General features: G+C 39.5%; 1 protein-coding gene across 1 annotated transcript; it reads left to right on the forward strand.

Moving 5' to 3' along the window:
* The first annotated feature begins 531 nt into the window (after positions 1-531).
* On the forward strand, positions 532-20,752 carry STEAP4 (STEAP family member 4). The gene is made up of 5 exons (XM_005876120.2): positions 532-663; positions 14,959-15,416; positions 16,038-16,565; positions 17,798-17,962; positions 19,554-20,752. Exons 2-5 carry the CDS (start codon positions 14,961-14,963, stop codon positions 19,815-19,817), a joined length of 1,413 nt encoding a protein of 470 aa, XP_005876182.2. The 5' UTR covers positions 532-663; positions 14,959-14,960; the 3' UTR covers positions 19,818-20,752.
* The last annotated feature ends 4,741 nt before the right edge of the window (positions 20,753-25,493 follow it).

Consider the following 25,493-nt stretch of genomic DNA (forward strand, 5'->3'; position numbering starts at 1 on the left):
ACAGACATATGACAACAATATGGTAACCTCATCATCATCCCTCTCTTTCATTTGGTTTGTTCCTTTCGAACAACATAATCTACATAAATTAAAACCTCAAGGTCATCCAAGCTGAGCCCCATAAGAACCCAGAGCTTCCAGGCAGAGAGAAAACTGTCACCTTTAACAGTGAATTGCGCAAGATGGCAAGAAGAGAAATACCTAGAAGCCTAGACTGGGTGGCGTTTTCTCAGCTACTCCAAGAGGCCCTTACCTAAAGGGGTGCTCCTCAGACTCTCCAGCCTCAATCTGCCTGGAATGCACAGATCCCCAGGACTCTGGGGAAAACCCTTTGAAACTCCACTGGCCACAGATCAGCGGCAACATCTGCCACAAACGCTGCAGTGGCAGAACAGGAAGTTCTGGTCCTTCCAGCCACCCGGGATTCCCAACTTGACTCTTCCAGGAAGCCCTTTCTTCACCCTTTCTCTTGCGAAATCTAGGGTGCCCCCGCCCCTCCCTCCCTTCTCAGCCTTCTTATATGGCCTGGCCCGGGCGGGCGAGAACCCAGAGCTGCAGCCGCGAGCTGGAGTTCTGCACAGCTTCTCCCTCCTTGCCTGGCCAGCTGCGCGCCCAGCTGCCGCCGCCCTTGGCCATAGCAGCTTGGAAGCAACCCTCCCGCAGGTGGGTCACGTTTCTGGCTCTTTGTCTTGTACCTTTCGCCAAAGGGCCCGCCTCCTTTATCTGTTTCAGCTAACCTTGAACCCCTCCTTTCAGGACCCCTCTCCCCACGCTCGGGGGAAAGGAAATAGGTGCTGGCAAACTTCCCAGCGCGACCCTGCATCCCTCCCAGGGAAAGGACAATCTGTTAAGCAATTCAGCAAGCTTCCAGATTCCTGGTCTTTTGTCGCTTATCTCTACACTAGAGAGCAGAGAAGTCCGATTTCAATTCCTCCCCTATCTCACTTCTAGATAAGAGCAATCTGGTGGTGCTGGTCAGAAGGGAGCCTGCAAGAATGTGGTTTTGGCAATCTCTGCCATCTCAGATCTGAGGTCACTTCTTGACCAAGAGCGGAAATTGGTCCTGAGACATGCACCCACTTCCACCTTTGATCGTGATTTAAATTTCCTTCTCTAGTTTAGCGATTGCTTTTCCAGAGAAATATTATTGGAAATGTAACTTATTATGAAGAGTAAACAAAACTGTGGTTCTGTTTGTCCAGAGGCAGCAAGAAAGTAGTTTCTCTCTGGATGGTAATTCGGGAACTTTCTTTAAAAGATGACTGGTCTAGTGGAAAGGGAATTGGATGGAGAATTGGGAAGCAGGTTGGAGAATTTCTGTTCCTTGTTCTAACTAGAAACTCAACACCTCAGCCTCGGTGTTCACATATGCAAAGTAGAAGCCTATGGGACCAGATGATCCACTAAACCCAGCTCTAACAAGGTGAAAATGCACAACTAAAGATGCTTGCGGGTTGGAAATTTTTTGACCACCTTGTTAGTGTTATAGGTATGACCAAGTCGTTACTCTCTTCATCAGAAGGCAGGTTTCATTTTTAACAGGGGAAACTACCCAATTATGGAGACAGTCTCTTCCCCTACAAGTTGCTTAGACTTCTACCACATTTATCATTCAGCGGGTACCCTCAGCTTTCAAAACCATTCTTCACCCTGCTATGTGAGAATGTCCTAGTCCCTGGAAATGGCAGTCTCATAAATGTCACTCACATGAAAGAACATTTTTTTCTGATACAGTAGGGGTAATTTTATAAAATGGCACATTTATTTGAAGTAGTAACTTCTTTGAGATATGGCCTTTTGCAAAGGCCCAAGTTCTTCAGAATGTTGTGATTTAGCACGGTATTATTTTGCCTGCATGGCAAACACTGCCAACCCATAAAACAGGACGGCACTCCGTATGTGTCAAGCTGCGAGGTTTTAAAGTAAATGGTACATGTGTAGAGAGAAATTGGGGAACAGCAGTTTCTTCATTTGGCATCAGTTATGGTTCTGCTGAATGATATTCAGCAGATATTGCCCCTACTGTATCAGAAAAAACTGTTCTTTCATGTGAGTGACATTTATGAGACTGCCATTTCCAGGGACTAGGACATTCTCACATAGCAGGGTGAAGAATGGTTTTGAAAGCTGAGGGTACCCGCTGAATGATAAATGTGGTAGAAGTCTAAGCAACTTGTAGGGGAAGAGACTGTCTCCATAATTGGGTAGTTTCCCCTGTTAAAAATGAAACCTGCCTTCTGATGAAGAGAGTAACGACTTGGTCATACCTATAACATTAACAAGGTGGTCAAAAAATGGTACATGTGTAGAGAGAAATTGGGGAACAGCACTTTCTTCACTTGGCATCGGTTATGGTTCTGCTGAATGTTATTCACACGGCAATTCGAGGTTCAGAAACCAGCATAGACAAGGCCTGACCCCTGGCTTGAGGACAATCTCCAGGCTTCTTTTGTCAGCTTGCTAACTGTTGTTAGAAGTAACCAAATAACATTTTTATGAGCCTGTTTGTGAATAAGTGGAAAACCCTGGGCCTTGAGCCTTGTTGTGAAGAGTTTTAAGATAAAGGGATTCATTTGTCATAGATTTCAAACTGGAAGAGAAACCCTGAGCAGTCACTACATTTCCCTGCCTCCTGAAGAACCACCCTTGTAACGCTCTACCATGATTAATGCCAGTATTAAAAGGATACAGATTCTCCTTTTAAAGTATCCCCAGTAGCTAGCACTGCAGTCATCTTCAGCTACACAGTTCAATATTTCATGACCCTCACCACCTAGTTCTCCTTAGATGAAATTTGAGTCTTTTGTCAACTGCTATTAAAAAATCATTTCCTTTTAGAATCTTAAGACTAATAAGCTAGTGGCACACACACATACACACACACACACACACACACACACACACACACACAAATACAATCACCCTTCAACCTTGAAGGCTTGCTAGGGCACCTTGTAGCTCGTTTCTTCTGGGTTGTCCTCTGAGGAGGAGGTGGTTTGTTAAGTGTCTGTATCCACACTTACCTTTAATTCTGACTGTAAAACTCTAGGATAATAAGGCTTTCTGGGTGGGAATTTTTTTTTCTTGAAATTATAGTTAGGCCAGAGATAGTAAAAATAAAATTTACAAACTCAAGACATCCAAAGCCACCTGTTTGACTGTTCTTTGTACATCCAAAGAGAATGGGTCATTAGTTAATTATGAAGACTTCCTGAGCAGTTCCATGTGATGTGTTAAACATACTCAAAATATTTTGAGTGACATGTAGGTCATTTCCAAAGTGATTTGAATTTAGAGTTGTTATTTATTTTATTTTGAGAAGAAGTCAGTCCTGGAAGGAATAAAGCTAAGTAAATAACTAATAAAGGATAACTAATGCTTAAAATAATGCATGATAAGAAAACATACTTGGCCTATATATATAAACAATTTGTTCTTCCAAATCATTACGAAAAAAAGAACAAAGAATGTTTGCACCATTTGAAAATCACATTTACAAACATATCACTGCAGAAAGATGCAACAGTTTACTAAAAGAAGTATTTCAACTCTAACAAGGCAGGGCATTGACATCCTAATCTAAATGCTTCTCCACAAAGTTCCAGAAGAGTTTATTCAACCCTGTGTGGAGTGGTCTTGCCATTTGTACTTTGACATTCAAGAATTTCTGAAAATTTTGAAGAGAAATATGTGTATTTCAAATGTAGAGGGCATGCTCAATCCTAATGTCAGGATGAAATAAAGTTCACGGGTTTGAAAAGTTAGGAACTACCATTCTGATTTAATAGGACTGCATAGCACACCTCTTAGAGGGTTATTAGAACACAGGCTGGATAGTCTCTTCTGCCTCAGCTCCAAAGATTTTAGGGGCTCCAATCCTGAGGAGCACAGGATAGGAGGGGGCAATTAGCTGTTGACAATAATTAGGCATGTCTTATCTATACCTGCTCATTTCACAGGGTGTGGAAACAGCTTTGAGCCAAGTTAAACAGGGGCTGAAGTCACTTTGCACAGACGTTGGCAAACTTTCTTGCCCCAGGCAGATTAGTGCCCCTTCTCTCGGATCCATGCTGCACCTTCCCCTGCTCAGGGCCTCACACACTATATTGTCACGATTTGACTATGTTGCCACATCCTCCCCAAGACTGGAGCCCCTTGAGGACCAAGAGGGTCTCATTGATCACTTCATCCCTGACACCGCACAGTGCCTGGCACAGAGAGGCTGTTCAATTAATCTGTCGAAAACATGAAATCCTACTAAGATATTACTGGTAACACTAATTTTTAGGTTGGGAAGATGCTGATTGTTACGGGCATAGTAGTTTATGAGCATGGCTGTCCCCTGTACTGGACCAGTTAATACAGTCAAGTGCCCAGATATCTACTACCTGCCTTTTGGGAGAAGCGTGGGATTTCTTTGCACTGTGCAGTACATATAAAGTAAATAGTGAAAATTATTATAACTTTTTTTTTAAAAAAAGGAGAAAGACATTGCAGGAACCTTAGTGTTTCTTCTACTTAACCTTAATTTTATTAACCCTAATATGCTGCTATACTGGGTAAGTTTCATAATAAATTTGTAACTATGATACTTTGGAGTCTACTTCATTTTAAAGAGTAATTCATTTTCAAGCGTGACATAATACAATTAAGGCATTTAATTGAGGTCATAAAAATTGGAATATTGCATTTCTAAAGATTTTAATTTGTTTAGCTTAAGTAAAACATTTTAGTTCTTCTGTAATACCTCAAGGCATGTCATAAGCTATAAAGCCTATTGAACAGTTCAAAAGAACTAAGTAATGTCGAATCATTTTTATAAAAAAATTATTACGCTTCTAGTTATTTCTTCTCCAGTGCTAAAGTATTTTAGTACCCAAGTAGTAAAATGATTTTTTTCATCCAATTCAATTGCCCTGATATAGGTGGTATGGGACATGGAAGGAGGTCAAGGAGAGAGCAATTAGGAGGTTGGTAAATGGTTCATTGTGGTTAATAATGAAATTGTGCCACTAGTTGGTTATCCTAGACTGAAATCCCAAATTGTGAAGGTTTTTTCTTCTTTCTTTCCTTTTTTTTTTTCTGAGGCATGTGTGGCAAATTGTTGGAAGATATGTGTTTGGGGATGTGAGTATATACAAAAAGGTCCCCGTAAGTATCTCCCTGAGAAAACCAAGAGTCCAGCAGTGGTATCAGATTTACAGTCCCCAATAGTGTTAGCTACATGTATGGGGTGGAACAAACCTGGGAACCTTTGTTGGATTCTGTTTTGATTAAGAATCTAGGAGTCTTCTGAGACGGGAGGCCCCTAAGGAAAGAGATTTAGGCCTAATGCGCAGAGTCAGGATTGGAAAAATGAATCATCCTGTCAGCCCAATTTTTCCCATTTCCTTAGTCACATGCCCAAATCTTGGGAAGAAAGGGATGAGAGAGAGAGAGAGAGAGAGAGAGACTGACTCTGTGGCGTGCTGGAAAACATCTCTCTAAGGGCGGGGGGGAGTCTTGATGTGTAGCCTTTGCTGATTTCCCTGGTGTGAAAACTCACCTCGTGTTTGATTGCAAGCTTTCAACCACACCACTGAAAAGAGCCGAGATTTACAACCCAGGAATTAAAAGTTGTTTTCTTAAAAAATATTTCTCAACCAGCACAGCACTCGGGCTTGTTTATCAGAGTATAGCACAGGACAGGGGAAGAAGTTTCAAGAGCTCCTTCTCTCCTGAGATAAATGGAGCAGCTGCTGGGCCAGGCCTCGCCCCTCTGTTCAAGCTGACTTTGCAAACATTAAAGGCACTATGGCCATTGAGAGTCCCAGCGTCTGGGAGCCAGATTAAAAATGGAAGAAAATGGTGTCCAAAAGAAGATGAAGGAAACTATATTCATAAAAATGTATGAGCCATCCCGGGAGATTTCTAAAAAGGGTAAGGAGATACTTTGAAGCAGAATGGAGTTCTCCCATCAACAGGGTTCAAGGGTGGAATCAGGTCCACAGCAAAACTGCTCTACCCCCAAACTGATGGGGCAGTTATCAAATGTGTAGGTAATTTCTAGTGGCCTCAATGTAAAGATAAATGACTATTCCTAGGAAGTTAATTTAAACAAAGTTAATTCACAATTGAAATGATGCAATCACTTCCTAAATATCTCTGACTACAGTAGTCCTAGAATCAGTCCTACTAATTTACACTAAATATTAAGTGGGTTGTTGTAATCACCAGATCATCCAATAAGCCATGCTCATATGGAGTGTACCAGCCAAATGCTACTCAATCAGTGAGAGTTGTTTTTATGCTGGTGACAAGCCAGGGCCAGGGCCTGGGCCTGGGGCTGAATCTTTGGGGAACCAAAGATTTGTAAGAAGTTTTCAGAAATTAGAATGTAAATGGAGGTCAAGGTAAATAAACTCAGACATGACTGAATCCCTGACCTTGTTGTCATGAGCCCGGGCTTTAATCAAATGAAATAAGCAGCCTAGACAGTGGATAATGAACTTACCTGCTGAAATTCTTGGCCAGGGAATCCGAAAACCATCTTCATTTAGCTTGACAGATGCAGCTGAGATATAAATGTGAAAACATATGTTAATGAGATTTATAACTGAACTAGAATTTCACCAAAGAAATTAAATTAAAAATATTTTTTGCGTGACCGGTGTGGCTCGGTGGTTGAGTGTAGACCCATGAACCAGGAGGTCACAGTTTGATTTCTCGGCACATGCCGAGGTTGCCAGCTCGATCCCCAGTAGGGGTCATGCAGTAGGCAGCCAATCAATGATTCTCTCTCATCATTGATGTTTCTATCCCCCTCTCTGTCTGAAATCAGTTTAAAAACACACACACACATATTAAAAATATTTTTCCCTAAAGTGCAATTAAAATAGATAATATAGATTTGTATTACCTTGCTCCCTGGTAATTCATTTGGTGATAGTGAAATGTTATTAACAGAATCATTTTAGTTGCAGCACAGTCCTAGCTAGTTCTGATGATTAGCAGTTCCCATGGAAGCATATACCCGCACAGAACGTTAATGTAAAGGTTATATTTAGTTAATGCCCCTTGACTTGATCAAACTGTACAAGATATTATTTCCTTTTGTGTCATTCTAGTGGGTAGCATAAAAACTAATCATCAGTCAATTAAGTTGCTATGAGGCACATAACACTTTCTCACAAAACATCTAAAATAATCAGTTTTTCAGCAATGAACCTGCAGTGGTTTCTTTAGTTAGATTAAGAGCTTTAAATGATATATTTCTGTTATTTAGGGCTATTACTAACAGAGCTACTTCTAATTACATCTAAACTGAAGATTAAACTATCCAAAAAAGAAAGAAAAATAATTCATAGAAAAATCCATTGATTGCGTGGGGGAGGGGCACAGTAAATTTTTTAATAAACTGTAATCAATGGTCTTTGTAAACCAAAGTCCTTTGATTTTGCTACAGTAATGTACAGTCGGTAAAACAATATATGCTTAAATGTGAACATGTTTGCTTCCCTTATGTATTTAGTGAGCCTTGATCTCACTAAATACATAAACTGCTCAGTGAGTAAATTGGATGTGTTCATGTGTTAGTGTAAGAGCTTTAAATGATATATTTCTGTTATCTAGGGCTATTACTAACAGAGCTACTTCTAACTACATCTAAACTGAAGATTAAACCATCCAAAAAAGAAAGAAAAATAATTCGTAGAAAAATCCATTGATTGTGTGGGGGAGGGGCACGGTAAATTTTTTAATAAACTGTAATCAATGGTCTTTGTAAACCAAAGTCCTTTGATTTTGCTACAGTAATGTACAGTCGGTAAAACAATATATGCTTAAATGTGAACATGTTTGCTTCCCTTATGTATTTAGTGAGCCTTGATCTCACTAAATACATAAACTGCTCAGTGAGTAAATTGGATGTGTTCATGTGTTAGTGTAAGAGTTTTTGTTTTGTTTTTATATTTTCTGCTTTCCAATTGTCCCTGAGATGTATCAAAACAAATGCTCTGAATCACAAGAAGGCTGGCATAGTTGCAGAACTCCCTCCTGCCCTATGCCTCCTGATGAAAACAATGTTTGATTGATGGCTCTTCAGCTCATCATAAATATATTGTCAAGTTATGTTAGGTTTTCCGGTTGAAATTCAAAAGGAATCAAAAAACAGAAGGAAGGACTAAAAATAAACAAACAAAAAAACCTGTTCATAGGCATCAAATTAAAATGAAAAATCCTGTCACATCTTATAGTGTTAGGGGTGCTATTTCTTTCCTAACTTCCTGGAAGCTGTCCAGAGGAGATGCTGTCCGAGGAATTCAAAATCTTGTATGAACAATCATTTCAGAATTCAAACCTGACTTTTTAAATGGAGAAAGGGTCAGACTGTCTTTAATAAAGGTTTCATCCAAACAAACGAGATACTGTATGGCACTATATGAGAATGGCTATTAAGAACTGATGTCCTTTTGTGGGTGGATTTAATCAAACTATAACTTTGTGGCTCATGGAAGACAAATTTTTTTTTCTAAAAATTTTTCAAATGTATTTTTATTGATTTCAGAGAAGAAAGGAGAGGGAGAGAGAGATAGAAACATCAATGATGAGAGAGAATCATTGATCAGTTGGCTCCTGCAAGCCCCACACTGGGATGGAGCCCGCAACCCAGGCATGTGCCCTGACCAGGAACTGAACTGTGACCTCCTGGTTCATAGGTCCATGCTCAGCCACTGAGCCATGCCGGCCGGGCTGGAAGAAAACTCTTTAAGATTTCCTTGAGAGAGTTACAGAGCAAAGCGTACCTGCATATCTGCAGTCTGATATCTTACCTTGAGCCTGGCTACCTTGACTGTCTTCTTCTGAGGTCTGCACACCATTCTGGCCTCTGTTTTTCATAAAAACAAGATTCTAGACTCTCAGACCCGGTCAACAATTACTTAGGGGGAAAACTGTAAAGCAGGTAAAATGTTTCTGCATCCCCTAATAAGCTCAACACCCTGCTTTTTTCTCCCACCATTAAACTTCAAAACAGCTATCATTCTCTGTTTTCTTTCCCGGTGGTTCTCAGCCCTGGGTGCTCCTTAGAAATGAGAGTTTTAATGTCCGAGTTCTCCTTTAGATCAGTTAACTCAGAATGCCAGCAGGTGATCTCCTAGCATTTAATAGCTGCCCAGCGGATTTTAATGTGTGACCAGGGAAGAGAACCACTGAAAGCTAACAGGCAATATTCACAGGCTTGGCTCTAAAATCACCTGGGGAAAAGCTTCAAAAATTTTTTAACTTTATTTATTTATTTGTTTGTTTGTTTATTTTTCTGTCACCATTTATGCCCTCTTCCACCTTCACCCTCCCCATTTCTATCACCCCCTCACAATCAATTAAAAACAACAACAACAATGCCCAGGCTCTATCCTAGACCAATTAATTCAGACTCCAAGAGTCTGCTCATCGTATTTTGCAAAAGCTCTCCGGTGATTCTAATGTGCACCAGGGTTGAGAACCACTGGTTTCTGTTGTAACCTTTTGCAGAAGTATTTGCACATTTTAAGCCTTAGTGATTATAAGAAGTTGATGAATGAAGGAAATATTGGAAGGAGTGCCAGAAAGTGCCTGTCTGTACCACCATTTCCCTTCTCCTCACATTCCTCTCCAAACCCATCTCTTTAGGGGGTCTTTCTTTGTTTACTTATGATTATTTTATGGCCCTCAGCACACTACTTCTATTACTCAATAGTGTGTGTCTTGTGATGTTGATAGTTTTGTTTTTAGAGTTGTTTTTATGATTACCTCCAAACCTTTTTTATGTAAAACATTTTTTTCACTTTCAGTTTGTATATATATTATATGTAAAATTGGGTGAACTTAAAAACAAATAAGATTTCTAATAATATATGTAACTAAGATTGAATCTTTACATAAAAGAATTTACCTTAATTTGTATTTTCTGTGGATTTATCAGAATAAAAAATATAGGAGGAAGTCATGAAAACTAATTATTTCTTTCAGTCCTATCTGCACTAGAGGAAGGTTTTACTTCCTTTTCTCTTCTAAATACAGTATTTATATATTTTCTTTTTCATTCTATAAAAACCCTAGGGGAAACAAATGGCCAATCTCCCCAGAGCAAGTCAAGAAAGTGCCATCTTTTAGAAGGGGCACGGTTAGGTTGTTGAACCCTGAACCCTGTTCTTCTTTCTAAAAGAACTGGGACATAGGTCTATTCTAGGGCTGGGGAGAGGAAAGGGGCCATTTTTGTCCCTGACTGCTGATACACAGGACTTTAAAATTTTATTTTGATATATTCTCCAAATGAGGTCTATGCGTATACATAAATACACAGCTAGGATGAAAATCATGCAACTTTAATTTTGTATCTATTTATCAGATGTTTGTACATGGCCATTATGCTTTAGTATGAATTATTTTTTTAATAGCCTGGGATTATCTCCTAAACAAAACAAATAGGTTGCATTGTATTTTTTGAATACGTTAAAAAGCATTTTTTAAGTATAAGCATTATATATATATGATTATCCTAAAACTTATATTGAAAGGCAAAGTAACTAGAATATTTAACACAGTTCTGAAAATAAATAAAAGTGGGAATAATTAGTCTACCCAAATTTAAGACTCACTATATAACTACATTCAGAGTCAAGGGGAGACACATAGATCTATGGAACAGAACAGAGAACCCAGAAACAGACCACACATGTGCAGACTGCTGATTCTTACAAAGGTGAAAAGCAATTCAATGAAATAAAGATGATCTTTTTAACAAATGATAGGGAAGTAATCAGATATTCATGTGTGCAAAAAAAATGAACCTTGGCTTAAACACTTTATACAAATATTAACTCAAAATGGATAATGGATTTAAATGTAAAATATAAAACCTTTAGGAGAAAATATTGAGGACCTAGAGCTTAGTGAAGAAATCTTAGACATGATATCAAAAGCACAATCCACATACACACAAAAAGCACCATTAAATTTCATTTTAAAAAACACACCTTTGCTCTGTGAATGACCCTGTTAATATAATGAAAAAGCAAGCTACAGATTGAGGAAAAAAAATATTTGAAATCCCTATATCTGACAAACGACTCATATCCAGTATACATAAAAAATTATAAACACTCAACAGTTGAAAAACAAACAATCCAATTAGAAAATGGCAGAAGACACAGAGACTTTTTACCAAACAGGATGTGCAGGAAGCAAATGAGCAAATGAAGAGGTCCATACCATGGATTGCTACTCAACAATAAACAAGGTCAGACTATTGATACAGGCACCAATGTGGGTGACTCTCCAGGGCATTATGCTATGTAACATATAACCATTGGAAGTGTTAACTAATAAAGGTCTGAGGACATAAAACACTTTAAAAGTTTATTTGGAATCTTAAAAGATTTGAATCCCTGAGACACAGATTCAGGTAGCAACCCAAGTTACCCTCAGAGAGACAAAAGCAGGCTTTGTAAAGACAAAAAACACCAATGGTAATTCGTTCCTGCAAATGAAGGATTGCTGGCTAGGTAACAGATTGATATAAACCAGGGGATAAAAAACACGAGGAGGTCAAGTGCATGTGTGTCCACAGAGCAGTGGTTGCTCCAGGTTTGTGAGTCAGCCTTGGGCTGAGTTTAGCAACAGGTTTAGCAATTTGGCAGCTCTGAGACTGAGGCATCAGATATGCCCAGGCCCCACTTCCTTAATAGCCTCCTGACTGTTTTATATAACGTGACTCTCTTAGCAATGCTTATTCCAATTTATTTTTTTCCATTCCTGAAGGATGCACAGGAACCTCTTGTATTATCTTTACAACTTTCTGTGAGTCTATAATTATTTCAGATGAAAAGATTTTTTGGTTAATATCATTGATTTGTTAACTATAAGCATTTAATATTTGCAATGTTTATAATCCCGTTTGGACATTCACATGCTTTTACTATGCTAAAGTTCTCTGAAGCTGGAAGTGGCTTGTGATGTCTGACCCTTGGGAGGTAAGAGAAGTAAACACACCACACTGCTCTAGCACCCTCATGGGATGCTAGGTTAAGAACATCTGAGAAGAATGCTGCCTCAGGTTTCCAAAACCTCGGGTGGGATCTGCAAACAGGGAGATGATAGGCAAGACTCTTCATTACCCACACCTGACCCCTCTTACACACACACACGCGCACCTATTTCAGTGGCAGCTTCTACCATGGCTTTCACAGTCCTCGGGGCCATTTTTGCATCTGCGTCATTAGTTGCCAATCTCTAATCTCTACAAATATCCTTGTTGGATCAGATTACCTAGATTACCTGCCTGGCCCACCTCTCAAGGAGCCTATCTGGGAAATGCTTCATAGGAGGTAAAACCAGTCCTGGTGATTTCCCCAACCAGGAGATATTCTTGTCGCATTTCCTGTTACATAACAGGTTTATAAAGAGCTAGAGGAAAGAGAGGAGACCACTGCTATGTTTTAACTGTTTTAACCCATCTTTCCCTCAATAACTCTACTTCCTCTTTGCCATCTTTCTTATTTTTCTTTATTCCAGAATTCCATCCTACATCCAAGAGGAAAATAGGACTAGGAATCTAGTTTTTAAGCAAGAACCCTTACTACCTCCATAAATTCATGTTTACACCTGGGTGTTATTTTGAGTTACAAATGGTCTGAAATGGGTGTAACTTCCTTCTTTATGTAGTATTTACTGCAAAATGATCTCTCTTGTGGTTAGAACATCTTGTTTTTATGTACATCTTGTTTTTATGTACATCTTGTTTTTATGTACTTCTGTTATTAGGATATTTCCCCAAATAATTACTAACTTTTTTTTCCGTGCAATTATTTCATCATCACAGTTATGGTAACCTTAGGTCAGGTCTTCTTCTTTTTTTCATAAAAAAGTAATCATAACATTGCATTTTCTTAGGTTGATTAGCAAGCAGAACTGTGACAAAGGCTTGTGTACAGTTTATTAGGGAAGTGATTTCAGGGAGCAGGCGTGAGGGGCAAAGGGCACAAAGCAGAGAAGGTGGGAAAGACAGGAAGAAGACGTTACCTTGGCCATTGCTACAGACCAGTGATGCTCTGATCCAGTGGGACTTTCTGGGGAGCCTTATGAAATTTGTCAGAACTGTGTGCCAGAGGATGAAAGGGAAGTACTTATCTATGGAGTCCTGGCCCATGGGGGCCCCATGGGTTGTACATGTCTGAGTTCTACCCAGGCAGAGGTATCAGAGGGACCCCAGGACAAGAATCAAGAGATATAAGATGTGGGACCCCAATGTGAGCCTCTGTTAGGCACTAGGTGCTGAGCAGTACTCAGGTACTGCCCAAGGTCTGGAGCTAGAACCGGAAAGATATGATGTGGAGTTCAAGATGTAGCCAACACGATTATCAACCTCAGAGCTTCTATAACTTGATAGGAGTTATGACCAATGGAATAACTATAGTTCCTTCTATTAAGTCAGCCAGTGATATTTAGTATCTCCTTACTGGTTTTGCACTTTCAATTTGCCCAGTGATGTCTCTGAAGGTTGAAGAGTGAAAATTAATTGTAATGGTTGGAGTAACAGCCCAAGTACATTACATTGGGTTGCCAGGTTGCATTTTAAGAGAGAAATATTAAAATAAAATGTGAAAGAATTGTAAATGAGAGAAATTTGCACTTGAGCTATTTTTACATCTATGTTTTCATAAATCTGTATGTTCTAAAGCCATTTCATGTGAGATTTTATTTATAAGAGAGTTCAGCAGAAGCTTCTTAAGAATTATGGAATGCTGTTTCAGATAAATTGTATGCATTTCCAATAAACACATTTATAGAAGCATAAAATTAAACCTTAATTTACATAATTTATATAAAAGTCATATTAATTAGATAATTAATATATTGATTCATTAAATAATTAATGTTTATTAAGTAATCTATTAGTAATAAATTTACTATGTCTCAAAAATGGTTTTAAGATATGCATCTTAAAATGAATGCATCTGACCTTTCCAATGTCTCCAAGGTAGGTACATACTACCAATTTCTCATTTTAAAGATGATGACACTGGGACACAAAGAGTTTGAGGAGCTTACCCAACCAAAGTTTAGTCAAAGGTGGAATAAAAAATATAGGACTGTGTAGTCCACATCTTCATTTTTTTTTAAAGTTTACGGCAGGTTATAATAAATGAATGTGGTTGCCAAATTGTTCACAATAAAGTCCAGAATCACTCTCTCTTTGCAATGATTAAGATGATCCAAGTGAGAATATGTCAATAAAGATATCATCCATCTCATTACAGGACACCAGCAACTTGATCAAATCTGTATTTTGTTTGCAAATTTTAATCCCAATATAAGAGATAGAAAAATAATATATTAGGATAAACAAATAGAGTAATGAGGGGATAGCCAGGCACACTAGAACTTTTGGAACTCTAACTGTGCAATAAATATAATATCATTGCAAAACACATGCACAGTTTAAAACATCCACCAGTAAGTGTCTTGGTTTTTTATTGCATCTCTTTATCCAACAGAAGTTTTTCATCAATGATTTTGTTAAATAAGACATATGAGAACATATATATGATAATTTTTAAAAATATATACATATATTTTTATTGATTTCAGAGAGGAAAGGAGAATGAGAGAGAAAGAGACAGAAACATCAATGATGAGAGAGAATCATTGATTGGCTGCCTTCTGCATGCCCCACACTGGGGCTCGAACCCACAACCCAGGCAAGTGCCCCAACCGGGAATCGAACCATGACCTCCTGGTTCCTAGGTCGACACTCAACCACTGAGCCAAGCCGGCTGGGCTATATATGACAATTTTTTACTCCTTCAAAATTTTGTGAGGAATTCATTAGAAGCTTAGAATAACATCAGTCAACCACTGTTTCCTGGAGATAATTCTCATTAATTTTTCCATGCCCAGAGCATTCATATTTTGTTGGGTATTTGTTCTATTATCTTTCAGTCATGGAGAAAACGTCTACAGATACACTTCCTCTTACTATGATTCCTCCAGAAGAGCAAGAGACTGTATGTATTTTTGGAACTGGAGATTTTGGAAGATCACTGGGACTTAAAATGATCCAGTGTGGTTATTCGATTGTCTTTGGAAGTCGAAACCCCAGGACATTCAGCCTGCTGCCCAGTGGTGCAGAGGTCTTGAGCTATTCAGAAGCGGCCCAGAAATCTGACATCATAATCATAGCAATCCACAGGGATCATTACGATCTTCTCACAGCACTAACTGAGGTTCTCCGTGGGAAAATATTGGTCGATGTCAGCAACAACCTCAAAATGCATCAGTACCCAGAATCTAATGCAGAGTACCTTGCTCAGCTGGTGCCAGGAGCCCACATAGTGAAAGCATTTAACACCATCTCAGCCTGGGCTCTCCAGTCAGGAGCACTGGACGCAAGTCGGCAGGTAAGATCAAATGATGAATTTACTTTACACTCAATTTCGTATGTGCACTTACCTCAAAATAGAATACCTACTGAATACTTCATTCTACTAATATATGACATGAACTGCTTTCTCAGGATGGAGCAAGTTAGGGGAGTTCATTGTGATTCATTTCCCACTACAAAGCTTTTGATTTGATAGAACCCAGTGATGTCAGTCTCCAGAGGTCTCATGTTAGTACTAGAAAATAATACACCTAAAATCGTTGATTGATATCCTTTGCACTCCCATTACCTTGTATGAAACTACTTCCATTTATTCACTGAGATTAGCAGGAATCCATAAATGATGTGGCACCCATGAATACAGAAGAAACATCAAACTGTTCACACTGTGGAAAATAAAGTCTTGTCCTATCAGTGTGATATGCCTGAAATCACCCTCAACTTGAAACCCTGGTACTCAACTCTCCGACCCACATGTACAAGTTCAAAACTTCATCTTATTAAATATGTTGATTCAGCACCCTTGTTTGAAAAGCAGTTCACTACTACATGTCCTGTTCTAAGCAGTACTCTTATAGACTTTCAAAAATAATTATTAAAGAAAGAATAAATACCAAAATAATTATTTTTCACCCAGGCATTCATCTGCGGAAATGACAGCAAAGCCAAGCAAAGAGTGATGGACATAGTTCGCGCTCTTGGGCTGACTCCGTTGGATCAAGGATCTCTCTTGGCAGCCAATGAAATTGAAAACTACCCCCTGCAACTGTTTCCAATGTGGAAGTTCCCCTTGTACTTCTCTGCTATCCTGTGTGTCTTCTTGTTTGTCTACTGTGTTATCAGAGACGTAATCTACCCTTATGTGAATGAGAAGAAAGATCACACATTTCGCATGGCTGTTTCCATCCCAAATCGTGTCTTTCCAATAGCGGCCCTGACACTGCTCGGGGTGGTTTACCTCCCCGGTATCATTGCTGCCATTCTGCAGCTGTACCGAGGTACGAAATACCGGCGGTTCCCAGGCTGGCTTGACCACTGGATGCTTTGCAGAAAGCAGCTTGGCTTGATAGCACTGGGATTTGCCTTCCTTCACGCCATCTACACACTTGTGATTCCTATTCGTTACTATGTACGATGGAGGCTGGAAAACTCAACCATCACCCGGGTAAATCTCTACTCATTTGTGCTCTCCTATTGCTTTAATCAAAGAGGAATCTTGCTACATGATATTCCATTGTACAGTTATAGAAAATCAGTCTTCTAAGCATATTTATTTTTTAAAGTAACTAGAATTAGACACCTGCTGTCTGTTTTTTGTTTTTGAGTGGATCCAGTTGACATCTCATATAACCATTGAGAAGGCAAGTTAGATTTCCAGGTTCCTGGAGTCCAGATCTGTATTCCCAGGATTGACTGGGATCCTGAAAAACCGACAGATTTGAGGGCTCAGGAAACCTAAATGACACCTCCTTGAATTCCTTTGGGGTACATTCAGTAAATGTAAAGCAATGCATTTTCAAGCTTCTGTTTTTATGCATGCCACCTCTTTTGGGAAGTCAAAAATAACCATCTTAAAAGGAAGGGGCCATTTGGACTTGTGGCACAAGAATGTAAACAAATTTCCAAAAGAGTGCTTATAACTCCATTAATGTTTTGACTTCCTTAATTGTTTAGTTTACTAAGCAAGTGGCAAATAATACTATTTTCTGCATAGCCAAAAAAATTCAAAGAGAATCAGCTCAGGGAGTCTAAAAGCAGTCCCAGAGGAAGTGCTACATATCAGCTCCAGTTAGGAAATCATTAGTTTCGACCAATCTTTAGTCTCATAGTTCATTAGTCAATAACTCATTGATGTTGCTTCTGTGGGTTTCTCAACATTATTTCCCTAACAAATACAGGTGAGGTTCTTGGGGAAGAATCACATTAAAGTAGCCTGATTTCTCTCAATTTGTAGTGGGACAGACTTGATGCTGGATTACAATATAATAGACATGAAAGAACCCACACGTTCTGTGTGTGAATGATCAGTATATCAAACAGAAAAACAGAATCTTGCTGTAATTATTTGAGAACATCCAGTTTTGCTTAGGAAACAAGAAACTATATGGTAGAGAAGGTTTAAGTAAATGTTGACTTTGTTTTAGTATGTATAGGGTCAATTACAACTCCTGGAGTCAACTATTATAATGAAGTCCCAGCAGAACCAATTACTTTTTCTATCACAAAAATAATTCTAAGTGTGTTTTTCTCTACAATTATTTTCAAATGACTATTAAGAAATGTCATCTAATTTGCCTTGAGTAAATAAGCCATGCAGAGGTGTTTTCAGTCCCCTTGAAAGTTTGGGCAGTTTATAAAAACATGTAATTTTTTAAAAATGCTTGTAATTTTTCTTAGGCAATATCCAAGAAAGAAAATCCATTTAGTACCACTAATGCCTGGCTTAGTGATTTATATCTGTCTTTCGGAATCCTTGGATTTTTCTTCTTCATCCTCTTGGGGATCACTTCCTTGCCATCAGTTACCAACGTGGTCAACTGGAGAGAGTTCCGATTTGTCCAGGTAAAGACCTCCAGATTTAATCTGCTTTCATTGCAAAATGTGTCTGGCTTTACAAATATTCTCGTTTTTCTCTCACACCATGCATAAATTTTCCTTTTGCTCTGTCACTTCCCTAGCAATCTCCTAAAAATAGTAACTGAAACAAGTTCAAATTAGAAAATGCTAAACTCTGGCACCAAAAGGCAGATCTATAATGGTTTGATTCCTAGCAGGGCATCCCTTGCCAAGATTCCTGACTCCTCCCAGAGCCACAGCTACAAGTATAGCGTGAAAAACACCAACAACTATTATACTTTGTGGCAATGGACTTGGTGCAAGGTAAAGAGAAACTCAAAGACAACATTTCTCCTTCTGAAAATCAACCTTAGATTAGGATCCCATTCATATACAAAGCAACATATTGAAATAAAGTTTAAAACCTTAGAAACAAATCATGCTAGATTGTCATCATACCAGACTCAATGCTGGCCTATAACAGGAAAAATCTGTTTTTTCCACATATCAACCACCAGACACCTCATTAAAGGGGATTTTTAATTATTCTTATAAACCAGTGGTCCCCAAAGTGTGGTACCTGCATCCAGCAGCAGCAGCAGGATCGCCTGGGATCTTGTTAGATACACAAATCCCCAGGCCCTCCCAGACCTAATGGATCAGAAACTGGACGTGTGACCCAGCAGTTTGTTTTAACAAGCCCTCCAGATTATTCTGATGCATGTTCATTGTGAACCAGTGTAATGGAATAGACCAGTGGTTCTCAACCTGTGGGTCGCGACCCCTTTGGTGTTCGAACGACCCTTTCACAGGGGTCGCCTAAGACCATCCTGCATATCAGATATTTACATTACGATTCATAACAGTAGCAACATTACAGTTATGAAGTAGCAACGAAAATAATTTTATGGTTGGGTCACAACATGAGGAACTGTATTTAAAGGGCCAGAAGGTTGAGAACCACTGGAATAGACCATTCGTAATTGATTTTAGGTTTGAATTGTATAGAACTATTCAAATTTCAAAAGTCTGTTTTACTAGTATCCAGGGACCAAATGCAGTCAACATTTTCTCATGTTGCGCCTATATTCAAGACATGAAGATAAAAATGAACGTTGAGCTTTAGTATATAGGCCAAAACAGATAAAAGTGAAGTTTGCTAATTGCTCTTGATTGTGACAGAAATTAGCTAGTATGTGCTTTTAGTCAGTAACATATACTGATGTCGTACTTCTTGAGGACATACTGTTGTCTTGTTCATCTCTGAACTCCAGAAACAGTGACCAAGGGAAAAGGTTAGCATGGAGGAAGAAGGCAAGGCACCTTGTTCATTCTAACTCAAAAGAGTTTACTCCTGGGCAACTTTCCCATCCAGCCAGGTTAAGATGAACCACCATGTCATTTGTAAGCACAACCTTTTTTTTCAAATGAAATATTTATCATCCTGAAGGAGGGTTATTGCTTTCTTCAGAATGTTCTAAATATGAAAGGTTTCAAAGGTTTGTGGTTGTTGACAATATTCTTCATTGGCTTCCAGTGTTTTGCTTTAAAATGCAAATAGTGTTAATGTACATATTTTTGTTTCTTGCTTTTATAGTCCAAACTGGGTTATTTGACCCTGATCTTGTGCACAGCTCACACCCTGATATATGGCAGAAAGAGATTCCTCAGTCCTTCCAGTCTCCGGTGGTATCTTCCTTCAGCTTACATACTAGCACTCATCATTCCTTGCACCGTGCTGGTGATCAAGTTTATCCTCATCCTGCCATGTGTAGACAAGCCCCTCACACGGATCCGCCAGGGTTGGGAAAGGAACTCAAAATGCTCTAAATCAGCAGTGAATGGACAAACAGATATTTAAAGCAACGTTCAATGCACCCAGAGTTCTGAACTGTATGTTTCGAGATGAATAATGGGCTCAGTCAAGAATGCATTTTTCTCCCACCATGGCCTGAAGTTTGTGAACAGCAAAGGAAAAGTTGCCTGACTTTAAGAAATTGAGAGATTGGAAGAGAACAACATTTTACCTCTGGTTAGTGATGAATTGATGTAGGTCCTGCCTCTCCTAGAGGCAGTCGGGCTGACATCCAGATTAGCTTTGTGGCTTCACACTCAGAAGCTTCTGGTGTGGACACCATGCAGAACCTAATTAACGTCTTGCAAACTCCAGAGGAAGTACATGCACTTTCCTTCTCTGGTTCAAGGGCTGAGTGGAGTGAGAGAAGACAGTAAAACGGTGGTCACTGATAAAGGCTTTCTTTGGTACATCTGAAGAAGAGGACCAAATGAAGTAAAAGGAATGAGTTTGTGTTTTTTTTGTTTTTTGGACATGAAGGTGATTATAAATATTGCCATAGTGAATTCTGTAGTTAAATGTACTCTTTGATTTTGCTTTTACCAATGTGATTGTGTACAGTGGGAAACTATTTTGTAACACAACAAAAATACCACAATTGATTGGAAGTATGGGTCAGATATATGCAAATATATACAGTTGTCCAAAGATCCCTCCTCTACAAGGAATAGGTGTAAGAAAGATTGAGTTAAAATTGAAGGATACCACTAGGATTTTCTCCATGTATAATGAGCAAGGATGGGTTGATAAAAACCCTTGCACAAAAAGTTTAAATAAACCAGAATTTTAGATAGCAAGCTAAATAAATATTGTAAAGTTGCACTAGATTAGGTTTTGTTTTGTTTAAGTATTGTGGTATGCTTTGTATATAATATATTCCAAATATTATTCATTACTAATTATCTATGAAATGAATTTCTAATATAAAAATGTAGCTTCTATAGTTTGTCATATTTTGAGCAGTGAAATTAAGTGAATAATGCAAGTGAAAGTGTGACAGATGCACAGATGAGAGAATTATGGAAAGTCTTAGGGCAGAAAGGTGTGAGCAGTAGTTGTTACATGAGACTTGGTTCTTAGATCCTCACTGGAATGCAGGATGATTCCGTCAAGGGCAGTGAGAACAACACCAGGTGTTAGACCAGTGGGGTCAGACCGGACCTGGGTTCAGCAACCTCAGTATCTGAGTTTTGGCTAGGAAAGAATTCAGAGCCAAGCCCCAAACTATAAGAGAGTATCCTCCTATATAATAAAAGGCTAATATGCAAATCAACCAAATGGTAGAACGACCTGTCACTATGATGTGTACTGACCACCAGGGGGAAATGCTCAATGCAGGAGCTGCCCCCTGGTGGTCAGTGCATTCCCATAGGGGGAGCGCTGCTCAGCCAGAAGCCCTGAGCCAGGCTCATGGCTGGCGAGCACAGTGGCGGTGGCAGGAGCCTCTCCTGCCTCCGCAGCAGTGCTAAGCATGTCCCACCAGGGAGCAGGCCTAAGCCATCAGTTGGACATCCCCTGAGGGGTCCTGGACTGTGAGAGGGCGCAGGCTGGGCTGAGGGACCCCCTGAGTGCATGAATGTCCAGCACCTGGCCTCTAGTTTATTTAGGAAATCACGGAGATAGCAGAAATAATTCGTAGAAGAAATGGGCTTAGGAAACAAGTGATAGAGGCAAGGGAAGGGCCCCTGAAGCTTAGAAGTGAGAAAGGTGAAGTTGATAGCACCTGAGGGGGAGAAGAGAAGGAGGGGAAACATGGGGGTGCTCTGGGAAGGGGGAGGGAGAGCACCCTGGGTCCTTGCCCAAAGGGTTGTAAGGGTAGAGATGTTAGGGGAGGCCCCAGGGAAAGATCTCAATAAAAAATTCAGCAGTTTTCCACGTGTGTCCTTTCAGGCTCTAGGTCTCCACTGATTGATTGGTCAATGCCAGGGCAGGGGGTCATTAACCAATGCAGCTGGTCCTGAGGTCAGCCATGGGGCTGCTTGTCTGATTTTGCTGCATTTTTGTACCTACTCCTGAGATATAGCTGAGACCTAGATGTTATCTCTAGGGAGGAAAGGTTGAGGGTCCAAACTGCAGGACCAGTGATATGCCAGGGGAGGAAAGGTCACCATCGGGGCTTCCCCCCAGGTGACCTCCAGGACCTGGCCCATCGTCCTTGCTCTGCTCATGTCTGTCTAACTGCCTACAATTCTCTCTGTTTTCTGTGCTGACAGTTCCACTTCAAGGTGACCTTCACCAGGATTAGCCTTCCTGGCTCATACATGAAGCTAAAAAGAGCCTTAGGCACAATCTTCCCACATATGGAAATTACCAAAAGGCTTTGGCTTTGACATTTTTCACCTGCTCTATCACGGCCATTTGTTTTTCTCTTTTTTCACATGCTTAGAGAGAGGAGAGAGAAAGGGGGAGAGAGAAGCATGGATCAGTTGCCTTCTGTACCTGCCTCCAAGGGGGATTGAACCGAAACCCAGGCAAGTGCCCTGACCAGGAATTGAACTGGCAAATTTTGATGCACAGGATGGTGCTCAGCCAACTGAGCCACGCTGGCCAGACTCTTTTTTAACTTTTATTATCATATATTCTACATGACAACATACAAAACAATTAAAATGTATTAAAACATCACCCATAATCCAGGATATTTTTTTTATAAAACTTTTTAAAAAATAGTTCTATTTATACTGCATACTCAACTTTACATCCTTTTTCACTTAATGTATTAGTGGCTTTCTTCTCTTAGGTACATGGTATATGTATTTAACTTATAGCTGCATAATATTATATCAAGTCAACATTTATTAACCACTGCTCTAATTAAGAATGTAAGGTTATATTCATTCTTTACTAAAACAAATGACATTTCAGAGACTTATAACTTTTTTCCATATTTCAAATTATTTCTTCAGAATACTTGCCAAGAATTGGGATTACAAAACTTTAAGAACTTTTAAAAGCATTTGATATATATTGCCAAATTATTTCTAAAGTGACCTTGACAGGAACATTGGTATTGGATAGGGGTGTTGGTTTCATCATTCCTTCATAGGTTTTGCATTTTATCTCAGTTTGTGTTCACTGAGAAGATACACAGAGCATATGATCCATTAATTTATCCTTGATCCACCCAGCAAGGATACAAAAAGCCAGAAGACTTTGAGCAGAGCTGTGTGTGAGGTGTCAACCTGAGAGCATCGATGGGAAAATGTCACTACTCATCCCCTCTATTTATGCCAAACAGCCAAGTGTTGGAGGGTTGTAGCCTGGCCTTTGGCTAGAGAATTGGTGGAGGACTATTCTAGGCTGATACCATGCTCCTTTTTAGTAACAGAGTAATATGTTTTTACTGGGTCACAGTTCATCACTAAAAATAGGAAATACCATAACTAGGTAACAAAGCTTTCCTGGAGTAAAGTAGACTCCACTTTTATAACCTAGTAGAAATGCTCTATCCAGGAACTAATAAAAGCTTTCCATGAAATGGGAGGGTTGGGGGAGGGGAAGGAAACATAAGTAACACTTTCAACAATAAAGAATTTAATTTAAAAAAAAAAAAAGCTTTCCATGAAGCTAGAAGTTAAAGAGCGCCCCCTAGTGGTTTTGACAACTAGGTTGCCAGGTCTCAACCGCACAGATTCCAAACCACACCAGCTGTCCAGAAAAGCCAATTTCCTTTTCTTCCCTCCCAAAACCCTCCCTCCACAAACCATCAAACCAATTTGACCATACTAACACAGCCAAATAAATGAGTTTGGAATAGATGGAAATAGTGAACTGTATTCCTTTTAACAGATCCAAACTGTTCTATAGCAAAAAGTTAGACTACATTTCTTCACTACTGGTATGTTTCCTGTATTCTAGTAAAATTTTTCTTAAGCTCATAGACCTTTTATTTTTGTATGTTTCCCTGACTGCACTTGTAAATGTGTACTCATTAAACATTATTTTAAAAATATTTTTACGCTTTGTTTAATTTTGGTTTTAACTTATTAGCATTGCAAAGAAAGTGATGAAAAGATTTTGAATCACAGAAGTTTCAGCATCAAGAACTAAAAATACCTCCCTTCAGAAATAAGGAAAAAGAAAGGCTGTTACACGGGTTTTAGAGCACATTAGCGGATTTGCAGCCTCATGAAATGTATGCTTGAGCTCAGTGGGGAGATGCATTCTGATATTCCACACGTTTCAGTTTCACCTTCAGAGAGGGGAGCATCTGCCGGCCTAACTGATGGGTATGAATACACCACCCACACTGGACTTTCCTTCTCCCAGATGGATTCCGCCAGATAGGGCTGATAACTTGATGGGGGGACTGAGTTCAGCTTGGATTGCAGTCTGTGGGACCAGACATTAAACTCCCTGCACAACTGGACAGCTGCAGCCCTAATGGGTTATCATTCTTTCAAAAGCAAAATAAAAATTGACAGAAAGAGCTGTGATAAGGGTTAACTAGCTAGCTTAGGATAGGAATGAAGGGGTCTAGAGAGGACAGAGTCATCTTGTCCTGAACAGTTAAAACAGCCAAAAACCAAGGACAGGTATCTCTGGCCTGAGCAGCTGGGAAAGCCATAGGGGTAATAAATCTCTGGCCAAGAGGGGAAAAAAAAAAAAGGCCACTTTACTCTTGAGCAGGGAAGCCAGTGGTTTCAGTCTCAAGGCTGGGCAGGATAAGGTTGCTAGGTACCATAAGATCGATCAAAAGTAACTCCAACTTGAACAGATAAGATGGATATGTGAAGGACAAAGAAAAGACAGAATTTCTGGAAAACGGAAATATGTTTTCACAGAGTTTAGAGGAATGTTGCAAAATAAGGGGAAAGAAAGAGGGGGGCACTCTTTGGGCTTTGGCCTTTGCAGAGTTACCAATGAGGAAAACAAGGGGTCCTAAGTTGGGGAAGGGTCCAATTAGAGAGTCATGAAGAGACAAAGAACTACAGCCTTTATAACCCTGGGCTTTGGCCTTTGCAGAGTTACCAATGAGGAAAAAACAGGGGTCCTAAGTTGGGGAAGGGTCCAATTAGAAAGAGTCATGAAGAGACAAAGAACTACAGCCTTTATAATGCCTCAAGACAAAGAGGTGTGGCCACCCTCTTTAGGAGAGACATAATCTTAGAATTAGAAGCTTATAATTAGGAGTTTTAGGTACTTCTCACCTACCACCTTAGTCTGTGGCTTCATTCTTCGAGTCCATCTGAACAAGAACCTGGGAAAGAAATCACCCTTGTGCCCTGCTCAATAAACACACACACACACACGAATCGCTGTCAACCTAGAGCAGTGATGGCGAACCTCTGACACGCGAACTCATTTTTTTGGTTGATTTTTCTTTGTTAAATGGCATTTAAATGTAAATTTAAAGTAAATATCAAAAATATAAGTCTTTGTTTTACTATGGTTGCAAATATCAAAAAATTTCTATATGTGACACGGCACCAGAGTTAAGTTAGGGTTTTTCAAAATGCTGACACGCTGAGCTCAAAAGGTTCGCCATCACTGACCTAGAGTAAGCTAGAAGCAAATAGAGAAGCACCTACTCAAAAGCTACTTCAATTAGAAATTATAAGTGTTTATTGTCCAGGGATCACAGAAGAGCCATGATTCTGATGAACCTATGTCATGAATTTTGCCTCCAGGAGCTCAGAAGATTCTGGACCTCCTCCCCAAACCGAGGTGGAATGGCAGTCA

Source organism: Myotis brandtii, unplaced genomic scaffold (assembly GCF_000412655.1).
Source record: "Myotis brandtii unplaced genomic scaffold, ASM41265v1 scaffold48, whole genome shotgun sequence".
NCBI lineage: Eukaryota > Metazoa > Chordata > Mammalia > Chiroptera > Vespertilionidae > Myotis > Myotis brandtii.

Excerpts from the sequence above, each read along its gene's own strand:
- STEAP4 (XM_005876120.2), top strand. The coding sequence starts at position 14,961 with ATGGAGAAAACGTCTACAGATACACTTCCTCTTACTATGATTCCTCCA. Across the intron at positions 15,417-16,037 it reads CACTGGACGCAAGTCGGCAG|GCATTCATCTGCGGAAATGA; the intron begins GTAAGATCAAAT and ends TTTTTCACCCAG. Across the intron at positions 16,566-17,797 it reads AAAACTCAACCATCACCCGG|GCAATATCCAAGAAAGAAAA; the intron begins GTAAATCTCTAC and ends AATTTTTCTTAG.